This window comes from Hyla sarda, chromosome 1, assembly GCF_029499605.1.
Source record: "Hyla sarda isolate aHylSar1 chromosome 1, aHylSar1.hap1, whole genome shotgun sequence".
Taxonomy (NCBI): Eukaryota; Metazoa; Chordata; class Amphibia; order Anura; family Hylidae; genus Hyla; species Hyla sarda.
In genome coordinates, this window is record NC_079189.1 from 334525247 (window position 1) to 334547776 (window position 22530).

At 39.8% G+C, this 22530-nt stretch overlaps 1 protein-coding gene across 3 annotated transcripts in view; it reads left to right on the forward strand.

The window, feature by feature from the left end:
* DENND4C (DENN domain containing 4C) overlaps positions 1–14597 on the forward strand; it is a 117676-nt gene extending 103079 nt beyond the window's left edge. For all 3 annotated transcript variants that reach the window (XM_056519884.1, XM_056519894.1, XM_056519904.1), the window contains 10 exons: positions 1656–1833; positions 4357–4466; positions 5490–5665; positions 6068–6247; positions 6707–6884; positions 7140–7385; positions 8105–8222; positions 11657–11810; positions 12028–12092; positions 12766–14597. In XM_056519884.1, the coding sequence (XP_056375859.1) occupies positions 1656–1833; positions 4357–4466; positions 5490–5665; positions 6068–6247; positions 6707–6884; positions 7140–7385; positions 8105–8222; positions 11657–11810; positions 12028–12092; positions 12766–12902 (1542 nt within the window). In that variant the 3' untranslated portion in view covers positions 12903–14597. The remainder of the gene's footprint in view (positions 1–1655; positions 1834–4356; positions 4467–5489; positions 5666–6067; positions 6248–6706; positions 6885–7139; positions 7386–8104; positions 8223–11656; positions 11811–12027; positions 12093–12765) is intronic.
* Positions 14598–22530: the final 7933 nt, after the last annotated feature.

Here is a 22530-nt window from a genome sequence, read left to right on the forward strand (position 1 = left end):
GGGTCTCTGTTCCTTTTTAAGAGTGTGTTTTGTTGTCCAGTTGCCAAATACATGTCAGTGTTGCTTAAAACAAGTAAAAACACTATAATAGCATGACTGGAAATGAATAAACTATACAGTAGATATCAGTTGTTTCAACAATACAGTTAATTCATAAGACTGTATTTAGCCATTAGTCTTTTTAGGTTGGGTGTACCTAGTGCATTTAATTCTTAAAGGCCCCTTTGGTGTAACAGCATTGTGTAAATATCACTTAAAAATAACTAATTTGTGTATATTTACAAGGAAAAGAAAACCCATATGGTTCTATGCCACATAGTGTAAGCAGAAAGATTTTTAGTGTTTAAAGGGGTACTCCAGTTATGCAGAACTTATCCCTTATCCATAATTTCCACAATGGGGCCCATCTTTTACCTCTGAGGACTCGGTACCCCACCTTCGGAGACAAACTGGTGTCAGAAGTGATGGCCCGGTCAATCAGTCACTGGCCTCAGCTTTACTCTCCTAAGCTGATAATTGGCTGAGCGGACCGTCACTTTGTCTTAGAAGGTGGGGGCTGGAGTTTTTTTCTCATAGAAATAGCAACAGTTGAGTCGATGGGGCTATCTTGTGTTGCACCTTATCTTCATTTGCTTAGGCTGGGTTCACACCACGTTTTTGCAATACAGTTCCCATATACATATTCAATTTGAAAACCGTACGGAACCATATTGAAAACCGTATGCGCTGACTCTCCATTGAAAACCGTTTGCTAAACGATGCATCCGCTTGTATCCGTTTTGCATCCTGTACGGTTTTGTCCATTTTTTTTCCCAGTACCCAAAATCGTAGCCTACAGTGAAAAACTGTATTGAAACCTTATAGGTTTTTTTAAAACATGGAAGTCAGTGGGAACCGTACAGAACCATATGTGCATATGGTTCCATCCGGTGTTCACCATACAGTTTTTAACTCTGCACATACGCAGTGCACACCGAAAGTTTTGCACTGTGAAAAGTTAAAAACATATACGTTTTTTTCTTAAAAAACTGCTGCAACCGGATATCATTTTTCAAACCATATATGGTTTTGAACCGTATACGGGTTCAAATTTGTACACCTGTTTGGATACAGTTTAGTCAGGTTTTGAGGAATCCGTTTTTCATCAAAAACCTTATATGGGTACTGTATTGCAAAAACGTGGTGTGAGCCCAGCCTTAGATGCCACATAACCCATAGACTTAAATTGGAACTGTTTTTCTAGAAAAAAATAGATGCTGCATACTGAATCCAAATATGTAAAATGCTAATGGATACAAAAATCATCCAAATACTTTACCGTTATGTAGTATGCTATGGAGGACATTTGTGGGGGTTTATGGAACATGATCCAGGATTAGGCAGCATGTAGATGTGTGAAGTCCAGCGACCCATAGTAGTAGTTAAAGATGAATACTTTATTAAGATCATAGTTCAAAATACTATGTTCTAAGTAAAGTACTTGGCTTTAATTACTACTATGGATTGCTGGCCTGCACACATCTAAATGCTTCCAAGATAATACCTGTACTTCCTATAGTAGTACTGATATGCCGTTATATCAGTGTTGTGCTAAGACTGTGAGCGAACCACATAAATGTGACTATAACAATACTCTTTCCTGTTACTTAATGTAGGAAGAAGGTAATAAAGATAATTATCAATTTCCTTTGAACATTGAAAACCAAGATATAGGTGACAACTCTGCTTCCAAGTACGGCTTTCGGAGACTTTCTGTAAGCAGCTTGAATCAAAGCAACACCAGCCTGGGCAGCAGCAGCAGTGGTGGCACAAGTAAACAGAGCGGCATTAACAGTACGGGCATTCTTTTCCTATTACAACTGTTTGAATAAACATATTTGTAATGTCATTATAGATCTATATATTTTATTGTTAGCTCAAGGGGTTAAAAAGCTTTTTAGGTCATTTCTTTTTCTTTTAGCGCAATAACCTAAACTTTTTTCAGTTGACATAGCGTTGTTTTTGTAATGGAATATGTAATGCATTGTAGGTAATGCATTATAGGGGTATTGTAGGGGTGGCTAAGGTTTTGGCAACAATTTTGTCAAAAAAAAAAAAGTTTGTTGTTGTTTTCATGATATAGCATTTTGTAAGGGTAAAACTGTGAGAGCTGTCAATCAATCTGTCTGCTCTTTGTATAAAACCTGGACCCATTTAAACAGCTCTTTCTATACAAAAAAACAGCATATGTCACTTTATAAACACTTGTTAAACTGGTGAAACATTGCAGTAGGATCTTAAAAGTATAATCTAGACATACCTTTCTTTCTAGATTTTAGTTCCATTAAAAGAAGTATTTTTTTTTAACCCTCCAAGCATGTTAGAGTGGCATGACCTGAAGTCCGCTATGTCCTGTCGCTGCAACATCTATCTTCACTGACGTTACGCTGGTGGTTGACACACCGCACTCACCATGGCAGCCCTGTGTAGTTGCCCCTTGCCCCATTTTCTGGATTGCTCACAGACTTCCTGTGCATGTGGGGGGCTACTACATAAGGCCACTGTGGGTAACTGAGCCCTGTGGGTCAGTGGCGTCAGCAAATTGAGGAGTTGTGGTCCTGGGACACCCATGACTGTTTAAAACATTTTTTTAATGGAAATAAAGCATCCAAAGGTATGCCTGCATTATGCTTTTAGACCCTACTGCAATGTTTTGCCAGTTTAGCAAGTGTTTATAACGTGGCAGATTCGCTTTAACAAAATCACAGAATAATCTTTGCTCTCTTCTCCCTTATCTTATACTACCTTCTGATAGAGTAGCATAGGAGACCTGACAAAGTGTTCTCTCTCAACTCTGGGGTGATAGAGAACCGTTATTCGAAGCAGCTGTGCCTGTATGTTTCTGCCTCTCTCCAGCTGTGCCGCCTCCTCTTTCCATAGACTTCTGTGGGTAGCAGATGTAGTGTAGTCTCTTAGTGAGTTGATAATCTGTCTTTACCTCTCCATAAACTTCTGTGGGTAGCAGATGTAGTGTAGTCTCTTAGTGAGTTGGCAATCTGTCTTTACCTCTCCATAGACTTCTGTGGGTAGCAGATGTAGTGTAGTCTCTTAGTGAGTTGGCAATCTGTCTTTACCTCTCCATAGACTTCTGTGGGTAGCAGATGTAGTGTAGTCTCTTAGTGAGTTGGCAATCTGTCTTTACCCCTGCCACACTGAAGACAGATTTTACTAGTAAATTAGAGAAACATTTATTTTAATTTTTTTTTTGCTTATGTAATGTAGCATAGGCTAATATCAGAGAATGTAGAATGTAGAAGTTCTTTTAAATGCCTTGTACTTACCAATTTTTGTTGCTGTAGCATGCATAGGATAAGCTCCATCTTGGATATATATCCTTTACTGAACTGGTTATGTAATGCAGCCTACGTTTCCCCTAAATCATCTGGCTTTGGGGCGATAGTTTCAGCATTGCACCTGTTCCTCTTCTCAGGCTTCTAGTGCTGGAGATCACCCAGGTGAACTGATAAGACTCAAAAGTGGGTTGGTGTCAGTTCACACTACATGCAGTTTATTATTCAAAGTGCAATTTTAAGAGAAATATTGCCATGAGGAGAAAGCAATTTGATCACAATTCAGGTGTTTTACGAAGATTTAAAGTCTTTAGGCTGTGCTAACATGTTACATTTTTACTGCATTTTTCACATATTTTTACTGCATTGAGGCTGACTTTGAAGCAATTTTGGAAAATCGCTTCAAAAATGGCCAAAATGCAGTACAAATGTTTTATAAAGTTTTTATCATGATTTGTGCACTTTGTGAACAATGTGTGAACACAGCCTTAGGTGAGATGTTATAACTACTATATAATAATTATTTATTTATATAGTACCTACATATTCCACAGTGGGATTTGAAACTAGGAAACCAGCGCTGCAAGGCAACAGTGCTAATTTTGGGGATGGGTTTGGCATCTAGCAGGAAGGATCTGGTAGATGGTGATGTCATCCTGTAGCTCACAGGAAGAGAGACTTAGTACTGACATCCTGTTTTAACCATTATGCACTAGAAGATTAGAACAGTCGGTCATGTGATCACCAGTCTGTGTTGTAAATGGAACACATGGTTGCTGCCGTGCTGGGATAAAACAAGTAGCACTGTAGGGTGATAGTGAGTGCGCATGATATGGGCAAAAAAATAAAAAATAAATTCTGTACTAAGATGTATTACAAAATGTGTAGTTCAAAGTTATGGCAAAGCATTAAAAAGTCAGTTACTCTTTTTAGTGCATTCTCTTGCATTAGTGTCTTGACAAGAAACAGGGTCAAAGTAACAGAATTTTTCAATACATCATGTCAATAAACAACGTTGTGTTTTTAGGTGAGTCTACACCAGGTAAAGGTGTAAAAGGGTTGGAGTCTGAGAAGTCAGAGCATGGATCATCTCTAAATACCAGCTTATCAAGTATCTTTCAGAACTGTGCAATGGAAGTAAGTGAGCAAACCCGTGGCTTCTTCTACATTCACATTGCATGGTTTGCATTGTTTTAGTATTTATATTGCATTAAAACAAACTTTGTAAAAAATGATCTGTCATTCTAATATTCATGTTATTGTGTGAATTTCTATACATTTGGGATATACTATATCAAGCCATGTTTAAAAAAATGTGGGTAGATTCAGAGGTTCAAAAATGTGGGTGTTTTTGTTTGTGTTTAACACACAAATTCTATACACTGAAGATTTTGTTCACATCAGCGTTGTTTAAAATGAAATGTTCATTATTGACATATAACGGAGGTCATTCATAAGGGATATGAAACTGATTTTAACAGAATTAAAATGGTAAAATATTTTGTAGAACTTGCATATAAAATAACTGACCATTAACATCTATTTATCTCTGTTAATGTCCGTTATTTTTTTACGTTTTTTTTTCCTAAGCATGCTCAGTAGCAATAACGAATAGTATAACAGAGTTACTTACAACACCATAGACAATGTTAAATTACTACATCCATTATTACATCTTTTCTCTGCTTAAATTATTTTTTTTTTTTTTAAAAGCAAATTCAACACAATGGACAAAAACAGAGTACAGCGGAGAGGAGATTAAAAAAAAAAGCCCATTGACAGGATACTGTACCTGTGAATACACCCCAAGGGTACGTTCACATGTACAGGATTTGTTGCATATTTTTGCTGCATAATTTTGCAGCTGATTTTGCTACCCTTAGTAGTTAATGGGTAGCAAAATCAGCTGCACAAAATATGCAGCAGATCCTGTACATGTGAATGTACTCTAACATTGAAACGGAGAAAAAAACACACCGTGACCTCACCCTTATGGACAAATTTGTCTATTATCACTTTCTATTTAGTCTTTTCCTTCAAAGCCATTACATAAGTTTTTATAAGGAAAGCAGTGCCAAATGATGAAGGTTTTCACTATGAAAAAATGCTAATTTTTATTGGTATGTCTTAGTTGTTAAAACTTACATTGTCTGTTTGCAGGTACTGATGTCAAGTTGCTCGCAGTGCCAAGGCTGTAAGGCTTTAGTTTATGATGAAGAGATCATGGCGGGATGGACTGCCGATGACTCAAATTTAAACACCACATGTCCTTTCTGTAAAGTCACCTTTCTGCCTTTTCTTAACATTGAATTCAAGGACCTGCGTGGTTCTGGAAGGTTTGTTAATTATTTTTTTTTATGTACAAAATGTATGCTGTAATTTGTGAAACTTTTGGTATGAAGATTCATTACATGGATTCGGTAGTCATTTATTTCTAATGGGCTGTTCACATCATTGTTTTTTTTATGTTAATAAGTGAGTATTGAAATATTTTGCAGCTTACTGGCAGTGGTCCTATTCACTAAAAAGGGGTGTTCTGGGGGTATGTTTTTTTTATAAATATTTATTCTCAGGCTGGTCTACAGGTCACCTGAAACTTAAAGGGTTGACCCTGCACAGATAAGAAAATATTGCACAGCTCTTATTAAGATAATTAAAGGCTTTTGCCATAACCTACTATGACAGACTATGACCATATTATTTTTCTTTATTTTTTGCCTTTTCTGCTTCTGTTACAGTTTCTTTCTCAAGCCTAGTAACTCAGGTGATAGCCTATTAAGTAGTAACCATCAGACGACCACTGAGACTTCTCAGCACCAAAAGAACTTTACCCCTCCTGGCAGTGACCTGATAGACTTGTCAGACTCCCTTTCTCCACTTATAGCAGTAGCACATGACAGGAAGCCTGGAGATAACAGGTAATATTTTTTTCTTGCTCCACATTTTTAGATCTACAAATTCCTCTTATAGTTATTTACCATGTATACTCGAGTATAAGCCAACCTGAATATAAGCCGAGACCCCTAATTTCATCCCAAAAACCCAGGAAAAGTTATTGACTCGACTATAAGCCTAGGGTGCAAAATGCATCATCCCCCCCATCATCATTCAGACCCCCATCATTTTCACCCCCCGTCATCATCACCCCGTCATCAATCAAAACTTCTGGAATGTTCCTATGACATGTCTAAAGTTGTTGTTTTTTTTTTGTAAAGAGACCAGTATTCTTTAAAATACAATCCATGCAAATAAGCTGTTACTGTATTTAAGAGGGCCACACAGAGTGGAAACATGCAGTAGACCGAGACTTTGCATTTATTTTAATCTAGTTTAGGTTTCAATGATCTGTATCCGTTTTTATTATCTATCGATTACAGTGATAGTCACAATGAGGGCAAACTGAAACATTTGAACAGTGACAGTGCAACAAAGAGAGTTGCATCATTGACAAGGAGTCACAGTGTGGGAGGACCTCTCCAGAATATTGACTTGCCCCAAAAGCCATTGCATGGTGTGTCCACTGTCAGCTTACCTAACAGCCTGCAAGAAGTGGTGGTATGTCACTTATGGTTATTTTTGATGCTCTTTCTAGTGGATGTTACTATATTGTTGCTTACTGTTTCTTTTTACAGATAGTAGGGTTCTGGTGAATATTCCCTCCATACCCTCCCCTTTCCTGCCAAACCCTTCTTTTCCTTCTGTTTTTGACAATTCTGACTAGATAATTTTATTAGTTTTATTTCTAATAAATATGAAAAAACGCCCATAGTCACTTTAAATATACCTTATATCCTTTCCATCCTTTCTTAGGATCCTTTGGAAAAGAAACACAACCCTCCCCCTGTTTCAGTCCCGTACCTTAGCCCTCTAGTCTTGCGTAAAGAGCTGGAGTCTTTGCTGGAGAATGAGGGCGAGCAAGTTATCTATACATCCACTTTTATAAATCAGCATCCGATTATATTCTGGAACCTGGTGTGGTACTTTAGGAGACTGGATTTACCAAGCAATCTGCCCGGACTAATCCTGACATCAGAGCATTGCAATGGAGGTGAACAGGTATGTTAAGTCCTAACATTCCTATTAATGTGAACCTGTCAGTTTCATGTTGCTCGAGTCACACAGGCAGCATGAAGCAGACACTAGCTACCTTGATATAGGGCAAAACCAGTCAATCAAGCCCAGCAAAGCTGAGAGAAGTGGGCAAAGAGCAGTCTCCTTTATTACTAACCTGCTCCTAGCTGGGAAATGTTCCAGCATTGCTGAGTAAATCATATTGTACTACAACAAGGGAGTCTTGGTTTAAGCAGCATGAAACCACTGACAAGCTCCCTTTAAATCTTAGCTACCTATTAGTGATGCCACCTTAAACATTTTGAACAAACGTTTAAGGAAATTTTTGTACTTATATTGGTATAAAAAAATTAATCCAGTAAGTCTTTTTTGTCCTGCAGCCTTCATGTTTTCACATCCATTGCAGGCTGCTCTGTTTCATTCTCACAAATGAGCTTAGAAAATCATTTGGGAGAGATTAGAGCTGAAGTTGTGGCCATCATTTCTGAACAGCAGACAGCAGCCTGCAATATATGTGAAAACATTTGACCTGCAAAAGAAAAACTTTTACCTAATGGAGACATGTTTTCTACACCAAAAATGCAAGCCTTTAAAGCAGCTTGTTAATATAATGAATATCTAATTATTTTTTATAGATATGAACAAATTTTGCACTCTTGAGTTTAATTATGAAAAAAATGTTACTTTGTTTTAACATTTTGTAGGTGCCCCAGTCATCACTATCACAAGACAACAAACTTGTTTACATCCAGTTGTTATGGGATAATGTCAACCTCCACCAAGATCCTGGAGAGGCCCTTTATATGAAATGGCGGACCTTAGGTAAAAATAATTAGTGTAAGATGAGTGGTCACCCCTATAATGTACTATACTGTAGACCATTATCAGTTGGTTAGTCTTAAGGAATTCATCTTCTTAACTATAAAGAAGTTTATTTTCAGATTTTGTTTTTTGAGGGAATGTTCACATATGCATAATCCACTGCGGATTTCATGCTTTAGGAAATCTATAGCAAATTTCCACTATTGCAGATTTATTTGCTGATCAATTTAAGTCAACGGGTAGCCGCCGGGATGCGTGGCTGATGGCGGACATCACTGATCTCGGTGACGCGCTACATTAACCCTTTAGACGCTGTGATCAAAGTTGATTGCAAGGTCTAAAATAAAAAAAATAAAAAAACAATCCCTGCTGGTGAATTGGGCTGATTGGGATCACTGCGGTGTCCCAATCAGCTTAGAGGATGGCGGGAGAGCCCTAAACCTGCCTCCTCGCTGTCTGTTCGGTGCCGTGATTCTCCAGTCAGCCATGGCAGGCTGGAGCAATTAAGCACCGATAATATTGATCAATGCTATCTTATGCTATGGCATAGCATTGTTCAGTATATGCAATCTAATGATTGCATGTTACGCTATTGCTGGGGATTAAACAATAGTGTAAAAAAGTTTTTTTTTTTAAATTAATAAATGTGAATTAACCCCTTTCCTAATAAAAGTTTGAATCACCCCCCTTTTCCCATAAAAAAAATGGGGTATCGTCGTGTGCGTAAATGTCTAAACTATTAAAATATAATGTTACTTTAACCGCACAGTTAATGGCATATACAAAACAAACAAAAAAAAAAAACAGCTCAGAGTCCAAAATTGCATCTTTTTGGTCACTTTGTATACCCTAAAAAATTGTTCAAAAAGTGATCAAAAAGTCCAATCAAAACAGAAATGGTACCGATAAAAACTACAGATCATGGCGCAAAAAATGAGCTAGCACACATCCCCCTTATACAGAAAAATAAAAAAGTTGGGGAGGTCAGAAGAGGACAATTTTAAACATGCTAATTTTCATACAAAATTATTATTATTATTATTATTTTTTTTTTTTTAAATAAGTAAAACGAAATCAAACCTACATAAGTTGGGTATCATTTTAATCATATGGACCTACAGAATAAAGATAAGGTGTCATTTTTACCAAAAAGTGCACTGCCTAAAATAGGAAGCCCCCACAAAGACATTTTTTTTTTTTTTTTCCGCCATAGATTTTGTGGTTAAATGATGTCATTACAAAGTACAATTAGTGGCGCAAATAACAAGCTCTCATATGGGTCTGTAGGTGAAAAATTGAAAGCGTTTAGTTTTTTCTCCTCCCCTTCTAAAAAATCATAAGTGCAAAGATGAAAAATGACCTGGTCATAAAGGGGAGATAGATAGATATATTTGTACAGTCTTGGCTGTAAATGTTGGCACCCCTGAATTTTTTCAAGAAAATTAAGTGTTTCTCACAGAAAAGGATTGCAGTAACACATGTTTTGCTATGTGAATTCCGGTAGAAGACAGACATGGTACACATCTACAATCTTGCACAATGATCTAATTGCTTCTCAGCATAATTTCAAAAACTAACAGGTTGTTAGTATATAGCATGTTTTGCTATACACATGTTTATTCCCTTTGTTTGTATTGGAACTAATCCAAATAAGGGAGGAAAAAAAGCTAATTGGACATAATGTCACACCAAACTCCAAAAATGGGCTGGACAAAATTATTGGCTCCCTTTAAAAATTGTGGATAAATAAGATTGTTTCAAGCATGTGATGCTCCTTTAAACTCACCTGGGGCAAGTCACAGGTGTGGGCAATATAAAAATCAGACCTGAAAGCAGAAAAAAAGGAGAGAAGTTCACTTAGTCTTTGCATTGTGTGTCTGTGTGTGCCACACTTAGCATGGACAACAGAAAGAGGAGAAGAGAACTGTCTGAGGACTTGAGAACCAAAATTGTGGAAAAATATCAACAGTCTCAAGGTTACAAGTCCATCTCCAGAGATCTAGATTTGCCTTTGTCCACAGTGCACAACATTATCAAGAAGTTTGCAACCCATGGCACTGTAGCTAATCTGCCTGGGCGTGGACGGAAGAGAAAAATTGATGAAAGGTGTCAGCGCAGGATAGTCCGGATGGTAAATAAGCATCCCCAAACAAGTTCCAAAGTTATTCAAGCTGTTTTGTAGGCTCAGGGAGCATCAGTGTCAGCACGAACTATCTGTCGACATTTAAATTAAATTAAACGCAATGGCAGAAGACCCAGGTGGACCCCACTGCTGACACAGAGATATAAAAAAGCAAGACTACATTTTGCCAAAATGAACTTGAGTAAGTCAAAATCCTTCTGGTAAAATGCCTTGTGGACAGATGAGACCAAGATAGAGCTTTTTGGTAAAGCACATCATTCTACTGTTTACCGAAAATGGAGGCCTACAAAGAAAAGAACACAGTACCTACAGTGAAATATGGTGGAGGTTCAATGATGTTTTGGGGTTGTTTTGCTTCCTCTAGCACTGGGTGCCTTGAATGTGTGCAAATCATCATGAAATCTGAGGATTACCAACAGATTTTTTTGGTCACACTGTACAGCCCAGTGTCAGAAAGCTGGGTTTGTGTCCGAGGTCTTGGGTCTTCCAGCAGGACAATGACCCCAAACATTTGTCAAAAAGCACCCAGAAATGGATGGCAACAAAGTGCCGGAGAGTTCTGAAGTGGCCAGCAATGAGTCCAGATCTAAATCCCATTGAACACCTGTGGAGAGATCTTAAAAATGCTGTTGGGAAAAGGCGCCCTTCCAATAAGAGAGACCTGGAGCAGTTTGCAAAGGAAGAGTGGTCCAACATTCCAGCTGAGAGGTGTAAGAAGCTTATTGATGGTTATAGGAAGCCACTGATTTCAGTTTTTCCAAAGGGTGTGCGACCAAATATTAAATTAAGGGTGTCAATAATTTTGTCCAGACCATTTTTGGAGTTTGGTGTGACATTATGTCCAATTTTCTTTTTTACCTCCCTTTTTTGGTTTAGTTCAAATACACACAAAGGGAATAAACATATGTATTGCAAACCATGTGTTACTGCAATCCTGTTCTGTGAGAAATACATAATTTCTTGAAAAATTTCAGGGGTGCCAACATTTACGGCCGTGACTGTGAAAATAAATATATATTTTTTATTTGTGTGTTCATATAAGGGAGTGTATTGCTATGCTCTGGACATCCACAGGGCCCAATAGGTGTACTAAGATCACAAACCATCCAACACAGTGGTTCCAATGACATACTGTTTTGGAGCATGGAAATGAATTAGATATCTTAAGATGACTCAGAATTTTTGGGGCTGGCTGCATTTCACAGACCGCTATTATAAACATGATGAAACACCAAGCTGTCTTTCCAGTGGTTTTGTACTAACTTACAAGTATCTACTCTTCTTTATATAGAATCTATAAAAAAGACAGGAGCTTCCATACCAAAAGACTTGCAAGATATCAGCCACTTACTTGAGAGTATCACTCTCAGCATCCAGCACAATGATGTACTTAGGCCTATAGGCTTGTTGCTGCAAAAATTTTCTTTAGCTGGCAAAAGACAAAGGTAAAAAACTTGGGTATCTTCCTGCTTGCAACACATATTTAGTATTTATAATTTTACTCTATATCTCTATCTATCTATCTCTCTCTCTCTCTTTCGCTCTGTCTGTCTGTAGATGTGTGTGTGTATGTGTGTGTGTGTATATGTATATAATATATATATACACACACATTTATTTTTTATTTATTTTTTTAAATAAATGTAATCTGTTTTTACATAGGAGCGTTTACAGAGAAATATTATACCTGTCTTTGGTTGCTCTTGGTCGAGAAAACATTGATATCGGTAAGTACCGTTTGTAAAAGTATTTCCGGGAAGGGAAAGAGCAGATTATGTACAACAATGGTAGTAAATGGCCATATAAGTTATGGAGTATTAGATTTAACTGAATTAGATAATCAATGATATTCAATGCAATTTACAATGTTCCACTATTTGTATGCATTGCATGCCCAATAATGGTATGTATAGAAAACACAACCTACATATTGTTGTGTTGATTTGGTCAGTTTGGTCAGCTGAAAAATAAAAAGTGCCAAAAAGGCAATTTTTCTTGTACAGAAAACTGTATGTATGTTGCAGGGACATGTAAAAAAAATGTTGGTTGGGGTCTTAATGTTCAGACCCCCAGTTATGCGTTTCACTCCCCTTCTCCCTGTGGTCTTCACCTCACTGCACAAGATGAGCCCCATAGACTTATAATGGGACTCATCTCATGCAATGATATGGAGATTGTCAGGAGCTGGGAAGTAAATCACTCAGCCACATGCTTCCTTCACCTAAACTAGAAATCACTGGGGGTCTGAGCACTTAGACAGCAATTATTTTTGTCATAATGACACAGACGCTTTAAGAGGTTAAAATAAAAACACTTGTAAACAGACAACTTTTGATTGTCTTTAAGGTTCATGTTATAGCAGAAGCCTGACATGTTTATTCTTTGGTATCATTTCTTCAGAGGCCTTTGATAATGAATACAGAATTGCCTATGAGAAACTCCCTTCTGACCTTTTGAAGAAAATGCAGAAGATGGATGTGCCTCCAAGCAAGAATGTGGAGTGCTGTCGGAATGTCTTTGGGGCACCCTTGATTTGATGACAACTTCAAGGAGAATTCTTGTGTATCATTCCATGGATTTATTACACCACTGCAAGTCATAAACAATAGGTCTATCAGTTCACCAAGTGTGAGGACTGGATACACCCTCCATGGACAAGGATGCATGTAAACCCTCCACTACTGTTTTTATTCTCTGTTTGTTTCATTGTGGACCTAGTGGAGTTGTGAGTACTTCACTCTTATCTGTGGCACCTTACAGTTTGTTGTTTAACTGCAAGATTACATATTTAACATGCATTTCAAGTGTAGATCATCTCCAGAAGCCAGCGCCTAGTACACCCTGCTAGGAGTATACAGCTGTTGTATTTTTTATTATTTTTTATAAATGTGTGTAAACAAATGAATGCTTAGCTAAGAACAGTGAAATGTAAGTTATCTCTTACACTGCCAGGTTTGCTCACCACATATCTATATGAGTAATGAAATGAACCCTGAATAGAGTATAGAAACCGGAACATGTTCCATCTCAACAAGTGCTTTTCTTCTTGACTTGGTTCAAAGTGTATATTTTTCACTTCTGTCTACCCTATGAAACAACCTAAGATTACTTTGTAGAAAGCACTTTTCAGAGGAACAGGTTCTTCTTATCGTTGACAATCTTCCAAAAACTTGATAACTCTGGTGCACCCATGGAAGAGCAGGGACAATCTATTCAGGTGACCTGTATAGCAAATGTTCCAGAGGGGCATTTTCTATGTTGTAATATCTTTGTATGAACCAAACAATTTTTAATTACACAAAGAACATTGTTTAGATATTTTACTGACTGTTATGCCGTATATTTTCTCCTGTCTAGTATCAGGGGACCCTCCCCCAAATGACTGACACTCCATCCCCCCAAAAAAGCACAACAAGGTTATATTTTTCTTGTCAAATTATGAGATATATAAACTGAGGGAAAGGTCTATGTAAGCTATTAAAATAAGGTTGTGTGTGTCTTTTTTAGCATTACATTAAGCAGTCACTACATTGACTGGTTTGAAGAACACCATATTTACCACTGATGGCCATTTATGCTGAGATAATTCGGCTGATACACACTGTATCAAGAATTATCAGTTCAGTTCAGTGGACACTTCTAATCATTAATAAAAAGCATGTATTAGTATAAAACATCTCATCATTCCTGAGGAGCAGATCTCCTCTAAGTGCCTTATAGTCAGTCTGAGTAGAGTAAGGGTACATTTACCCAAATACAGGAATTGCTGCAGATATCAATATAACTAAATGACTGAACACAGCATCAAGTCTGCAGCTCATCCTCCATGTATGAATGTACCCTAAAGCTGCCTATTGACATGCTTAGCTTGCATGATGGAGAATGTAAATCCTATGGGACAGGGGCAGACGAGGTTTGCTACATGCTTTTGGGGATTGCTGACAGCCATGTCATCAAACATAACAATTCAAATTGTCAGATTTAATCCCTCAGAAATAAGGGCATACTAAGACTGACATGAAGAACGTGTTGACCAAACATGACAAAAGTGTTCATTGCACTGGGTCTCACTCCTAAGACTTGCTGGGATCACTAGGTTTAAGCTGGGGAAGTTTATGGCAGTGCACCCCTCACTCCTTGACTGTCAATTAGAGATGAGCGAACTTACAGTAAATTCGATTCGTCAGGAACTTCTCGGCTCGGCAGTTGATGACTTTTCCTGCATAAATTAGTTCAGCTTTCAGGTGCTCCCGTGGGCTGGAAAAGGTGGATACAGTCCTAGGAGACTCTTTCCTAGGAATGTATCCACCTTTTCCAGCCCACCGGAGCACCTGAAGGCTGAACTAATTTACGCAGGATAAGTCATCAACTGCCGAGCCGAGAAGTTTGTGACGAATCGAATTTACTGTAAGTTCGCTCATCTCTACTGTCAATCACATCCAACCTTTTCGCTATGTAAGTCTATGCATTTTAAAGGTCTGATCTGCTGACCGGGGAGTGGAGCTAAATGCGGCACACTGCCATGGCTATATGCTTAATATAGCATTATATTCCCCAGTAATGGGTGCAGTGATTAAATAATTTAATAGTCAACAATTATCTTTTTACATGTATTCTGCCTTATATTCACAACACAATGTTAAATGAGGAAATTGTGTGGTTCTTTGCAGGTAAGTACTATCACAGTCTTAATGATCAGTGATGTCAAACAGACTACACAGCCTATTGCCTTTCAAACACACACTACATACTCTCTAGTCTCTTTCCGTGGACACTAAAGGAATTTGGTGAATTGCATAAAAGAAAAAAAAAATGTCTACCTTGTCTGTGAAGTGTGTTTTAATACTTGATAGTGCACATTGTATGTTAAACTTGACTATTGATGGTCTGGTCCAGAGGTTAGTTTGCATACTGAGAAATCTGTGTACTATATCTCAACTGACTACTTTTATCTTATGTCTTAAGCATTACATACCGTGAAATATCATGGCTTCCTGTTTGTTCTTTATATTGATTATTATAACACCTCTTATAGGATATATACTTAGGCTGGACACCCTCGGCACACAGCAGCATCAATAGGAATCACAGGTGCACATTTTTACCTGTAGTGGGTTAAAATGAATTCTGTGTGTACCCCTGCTTCAACCTAAAGCATTGTTTCCCAATCAGTGTGCCTCTGGCTGTCCAGGCATGCTGGAAGTTGGAGTTTTGCAACAGCTGGAAGCACACTGGTTGGGAAACACTGGCCTAGGGATGCACAGAGATTTTGATTACCATTACCAAAAGTATCAACCCTTGTCAACCAGGCTGTTTATTAAGTGACACCTAACATATTTCTATAGAAGCTGCAGCCATTTGACTAAAGTTGGCATCAAGCCCCAGCCTACAGATATGCTTTGTTCCCCAGCTGCTTACTCCTGGTCTTTTTGCTCATAATTGTACTGACATGACTCTATTGAGCACCTTCTAATAAGCTACAGTATCTATCTTTCTTGTATGCTTGTGTTTTAAATATTGCAAAACAGTTACTACATTGATGCCCACAGTTGCCCCTTTTATTGTGATCCATATTATTCTATTTGGCTTCAGCTTGCTTTCTCCTCCTCCTCCCGTACCCTTTTATTAAAAGAGTACTCCGCCCCTAGACATTACGGCCTCGTCCCCTCAATGCAAATCTATGGGTGGGGGCGTGGCAGCTGTCATGGGTGTGGCCGTGACGTTACGATCCTCCGGCCCCTGCATCGCCAGGCATGGAGCGAAGTTCGCTCTGTGCACCAGATGACAAGTGGTGCTGCAGGAGAGATTGCAGGGGTTCCCAGCAGCGGGACCCTCGCAATCAGACATCTAGGGGCAGAGTACCCCTTTAATTGTGCAGTAGTCAACAGTCTATTATGCATATCAAACATGAAGCAATATTATTTTCCACTTTTCCGCCATCTTTAAATTGAACTTTTTCAGTGGTTGTCACAATCGGGAAGGCAGCCAAATAGCTGAATTAAAATTTGACTATAATTTTACTGGTCTTCCCTTAAAAAATGTACTGGTCTGTCTTTAAACAAAAAAAAAAGAAAAACATTTTTTTTTTTAACATGTTGCCGTCCAGAGTGTTTTTTTCTTTTTGTATTGCCTTAACACAGGTTGTAGTTGAGTGACAGAGGTGTGTATGATAGTCACAATGTAAAGTAGATCAGAAAAATCAGGCTGAATGGCCTTAGATGCCCCAGTATAGAAGTCTACTGCATATTTTGTCTGTGAAATATATATACATATTTTTAGTGTACTATTGTGCAAAAGCCTATAGTGCCTTGTCAACTACATCCTGGATTCTTCCCCCTTCAACCACTGTGCCTGACAAATTCAGTTCTGAAGCTATTTGTCCTATAACATTGGACTGTTTGTTACTAATGTGACCTCCTGAAATGCACAAAAGGGATATTGAAATATACAGATTTAGTATCTAGTTTTTATTTTTTTCAGTTTCTTTGAGGGGAATAAAAAATAACTGAAAAAGACTTTACAGAATTGTATGCAGGTATTGTAGAATTGACACGGTGTCTTCTGTGTTGGGAACTAATAGATTGACTATATCTGCATATTATTTTACAGTTTTTTAAGCATGTAAATAATGCACCCATCTGCCTTGGATTAGGGACATGCAATGTGTTGTGCACTGCATGGCCAAGTGTATCCTTTTTTTTCACCCCCGGATTTTAGATTGAGAAATGTATTTGTTTTTTGTACATTGGAGAAAAAAACTGCATTTTGAAGCTTAACGTTTGTCTACAGAATTTTGTATAGAGTTAAACTATATAGAAATGAAACAAAATTGCATTCTTTAAAAAAATAAAGAAAAAATATGTAACGTTTAGAGATTTGTGCCTGATTCTAAATGCCATGCATCACCTCATTTTGTCAGACCAACATAGAAATAAAGGTAATTTCATATACTGATAAATTGTGTGTGCCTTTTTTTAACTATTGAATAAAGTTGCTAAAAATTAATGTTAATAATACATACAAAATGGTTAAAGGGGTACTCTGACAGAAAACATCTTATCCCCTATAGGAGATAAGATGTCTGATCACAGGGGTTCTGCCCCTGGGGACCCCCGCAATCTGGGCCGAAAGCGCCTGTGTCCGGAACACAGTAGCTTGAAGCTTCTGTGTTCGTGACGTCACGCCACGCCCCCTCCATTCATGTCTATGGGAAGGGGTGACGGCTAGTAAGTAGCCACCACACCCCATAGACCTGAATGGAGGGGGCGTGGCGGCTGTGGTTGCGAGTCATCCGGCATGGAGAGGAGTTTGCTCCCTGCACCAGATGACTGGGGTGCCCCCCTATTAGACATCTTATCCCCTATCCTTTGGATAGGGGATAAGATGTTTTTCCAGCGGAGTACCCCTTTAAGGCTCCTTTACATGCTTATTTTATTGTTTAGCATTTTTACATGCTTTAAATAAGTTATAGTTCTTTTTTACAGGTTTGATTTTGTAACTGTTGTTTCTCAAATCCCAAAGAGACATGTAGAAGAGTAAGGGTCTATTTACACAGCAGAATTTCGGCACATCCGCACCAATTCCGCTTCGGCATTTATTTGGTGGATTTCTGGCTTGTGTTGAATCCACATGTGGAAATTCAGAAGCGTGAGTTGAAGTGCAGAATCCCATAGAAGTCTATTGGACTTTAATTTGAGGCAGAATCCACATGCATAAATCCTGCTGTCTGAATATATCCTTACTCCAGCAAAAAAACATAATACTCAAAGCATTCTTTATTGCAGCTGATATTCACCACAAACAATAACGGTGTATATAAACTTTTCAGAAATTCCCTATAACTACTGCACAGACCAACATTGCAGCTTAAAGAGTACAGTAACCCCCCGACATGCGATGGTCCCGACATATGATCAAATCGACATACGATGGCCTCTCAGAGGCCATCGCATGTCGATGTCAGCATCGAAATACGATGCTTTTATATGTCGGGGCCATCGCATTAAGTGCTATCCGACAGTGCAAAATGCTTAAGCTGCTGTCGGATAGCAGTTTAAGTATCCCGGACAGGTTCACTTACCTATCCCCTGCTCCGGGTCCACTTTGCGATCCTCCGGCGTTTTCTGCATCTTCTCCAGGGTCCGGGCCTCGCTTTCCGGCGTCGTTATTACGTCGCTGCACACGCCGTCCCGGCGCCGCAACGTAATAACGTCACCAGAAAGCGAGGCAGGGACACCGGAGAAGATGCGGAAAAAGCCAAAGGATCCCGAAGAAGACGCCGGAGCAGCAGGACAGCATCGGGAGCCCCTTGGGACAGCATCGGGAGCGGTGAGGACGCGGTCCGGAGAGGTGGGGACAGGTGAGTATAACTTCCTATACTTTACATTGCCCGAATCCGATGGATTTGACAAACGATGGGTCGTTTGGAACGAATTACCATTGTATGTTGAGGGACCACTGTTCCTGTCACCAAAATAAACTTTAATATATTGTTCCTTATATAATTGTAAGACACTTTGCTATTTGCTTGCTGTTAAAATTCTCAACCTTTATATGTTTTTAATGTGATTGAAAAAATGGCCACTAGGTGGCTCTGTTCTGTTCCCTGCGCAAGTCAAACAGTTAGTTTGGTCTCCTCCCGGCCTGGCAGGAGACCAAACTCAAGTGCGTGTGGAGTATGGTGAGGCACAGCTCTCGCAGGCTTCAGTGACGTCACGCCTGCTTAAGAACACCCACTTTCTTATGCCGGGAGCTCACACAATGTGAGCAAGGGGAAAGGTATGATACACAGCTTTTTAAACCTCAGAATTTTTTTTAAGGGCAGAAGGGGTGTTAGGAGTAGTGTTGCTCGCGAATATTCGCAATTCGAATTTTATTCGCGAATATCGCATATTCGCGAATTCGCGAATATTCGCGAATATAGCGCTATATATTCGTAATTACGAATATTTGTTTTTTTTTTTTGTTTTTTTCACTCACAGTACACATCACAGTGATCATCCCTCTGTTCTTCCAGCTTATGTGGTGTAAGAAGGCTCTAATACTACTGTGTGAGACTGGTGTGCGAATTTTCGTGTGTGCGAAAATTTGCATATGCTAATTTTCGCATATGCGAATTTTCGCATATGGTACTTTTTGTATATGCAATTTGTCGCATATGTTAATTTTCGCACACATGCGAATATTCGCATATGCGAAAATAAAACGAGAATATTGCGACTATGCGAATATTCGCGAATATGACGAATATTCGTCCATATATTCGCGAATTCGAATATGGCCTATGCCGCTCAACACTAGTTAGGAGTAGTTAGGGAATATAATCTGAGTTAGTTTAAAAAATATGGTTTGATGACAGGTACTTTTTAACTGGATTTCCCTTTTAGGCAAAATCAAGAGTTGGTCTTACACACAGACAGATGTGCAAATCTTTCCATTATAGATCTTCTGTCTTTGTTCCACTCTTGGTTTTGGTTAAAAATACTGATTAAAAATGTGTGACCCAAGCCTTAAAGTAAATATATCACCTAGATGGTTTTTATACCACCCAGTAACTAAAACATGTTTTATTTTTATTTTTTTTTATATTGTTTTGTACATTATTATGGGGGGGAAACATATTGGCTAAGCTTTCTGTATAAGCGTTTAGAAATTTATTTTACAACAGACATTGGAAACAGACTGGAGTAGACAGGTATAAGGCATGCTCAGTAAAATCAGCGTACAGGCAAGGAAGGAAGTTGTGCTCATCGCCTATTGTGAATGGTCTGATCCTGTCTTATCTATATACTAACAATATCAAACTTTATGGACCTACATTAAACTTGGTAAACGGAAATGTGTTACTAAAACAATTATTATCCCAAAGAGCTGATCTAAGCCCCCAAAAAGACATTACAGGTGGAGAAAAAATAGATTTTTGTACTTACCGTAAAATCTCTTTCTCGAAGGATCCATTGGGGGACACAGACCATGGGTATATGCTGCTGTCACTAGGAGGCTTGACACTATGGCAACAAGAAAAGTCCCCTCCCAGCAGGATATACCAGCCCACAGGCACCTGAGCTAATCTGTTTTAGTCCCAGAGCAGTAGGAGAGGACCGACGGGTCAGGAAAAAAAAACATGAACTGTCCGAGAAAACCACAGAATAAAAATTAACTGAACACACCCTCGGACAGGTAACCGAACCAGGCACACCAGAGAAAAAGAGGGCGGGTGCTGTGTCCCACAATGGATCCTTCGAGTAAGAGATTTTACTGTAAGTACAAAAATCTTCTTTTCTCTATCGGCTCCTTTGGGGGGGACACAGACCATGGGACATACCAAAGTAGTCCATAGGGGTGGGCAAAGTAAAAACAGTCAGGTGGAAGGCTGGGCCACAGCCGCCTGCAACACTTTGTATCGCAGACTAGCATCAGTGGATGCAAAGGTATGTACCTGGTAGAACTTTGTGAAGGTGTGCAAAGACTACCAAGTGACCGAAGCCTTGTTACGGAGAGCCCAGAATACTCTGACAGAACGAGTGGAATGAGCCGAAACCCTGAAGGATGGAGTCTTCCCCCTTGCAGCTGTAGGCTACTAAAATAGCAGATCGGATCCACTGAGAAATGGTGGCCTTAGAGGCAGGTTGTCCTTTACGGCAACCTTCCATAAGGACAAAAAAGGAGTCACTCTTCCAAAAGGAAGAAGTGACAGAGAGAGGTCCGAACAGCCCTCACCACATCCAGTTTGTGGAGCAAACGTTCCTTGGGATGAGATGGAGCCAGACGGAAGGACGATGTTCTCATTAAGAGGAAAAGCAGAAACAACCTTTGGTAAGAAAGGCTGAACCAGACGAAAGACAACTTTGTCCTGGTGTATGATCAGGAAGGGAGAACGGCAGGAGAGAGCAGCCAGCTCTGAAACTCTCCTAATAGAGGTAATAGCGATAAGGAATGCCACCTTCCAGGAAAGGAGGCGAAGGTGAATGTCCCAGAGGGGTTCGAAGGGAGTACCCGGCAGAGCACAAAGAACCAAGTTCAAGTCCCAAGGTGGTGTAGGGGACCTGTAAGGAGGGACCGCATGGGCCACTCCCTGAAGAAAAGTCCGGATATGGGGATCGGACGAGAGGCCACTGAAAAAGAATGGAAAGGGCCGAAACCTGACCCTTAAGGGAACAGAGCAAACTGTGGTTCCAACCCTGACTGCAAAAAAGAAAGGAGTCGAGGGAGAGAGAACATAACAGGAGAAAAGAAGTGAGATTCACACCAACGAAAATGACCGCTAAGTACGGCAGTAAATCTTCACAGAGGAGGGCTTGAGCGCCCTGAGCATAGTGCAAATCACCTGGGGAGAAAAACCCCGAGCCATCAAAACCGCGGTCTCAACCACCACGCCGTTGCAGCAACAGTAAATTGGGGTGGTAAAGGGGACCTTGAGACAGGAGGTCCGGATGAAGAGGAAGGCGCAGCGGAACGTCGTCCATTAGTCGGCCCACGTCGGGATACCATGCCCTCCCGGGCCAGTCCGGAGCCACGAGAATGGCGGGAATAAGGTAGGGCAAAGTCCGACCAACGAATCGCCAGGGCATCCACTGCCAGAGCCAAGGGATCCTGGGACTTCGCCACAAAGTGAGGGACCTTCTGGTTGTGGCGAGAAGCGAAAAGGTTCATGTCTGGAGTGCCCCAGAGGTTGCAGATCTCTGCAAATGCCTCCAGATGAAGAGACCACTCGCCTGGGTCGGCGGAGGATTGGCTGAGAAAGTCCGCTTCCCAATTGTTTACTCCCGGAATGTGTATTGCTGAGATGGCCGGCACTCTTAGTCCCTCCCAGAGAAGAATCGTGGACACCTCAGACATTCCCGCCGAGCTGCGAGTACCGCCCTGGCGATTGATATACGCCACAGCAGTGGAGTTGTCCGACTGGAAACGAACAGGATGGTCCCGAAGAAGGATCTCCCAATGGCAGAGACAAAGATTGATTGCCTTCAGTTCTAATATGTTGATGGGGAGGAGAGCTTCTCGGGGGGACCAAAAGCCTTGGGCTGTCCGGTCCCTGAAGACACCTCCCCAACCCAAAAGACTGGCATCCATCGTGACAACTTGCCAACAGAGGGACAGAAAAGAGCAAGAAGAGCAAGTTGAAGAGGACGGTAATGGAACTGGGCAAATGGAACGGCCTCCATG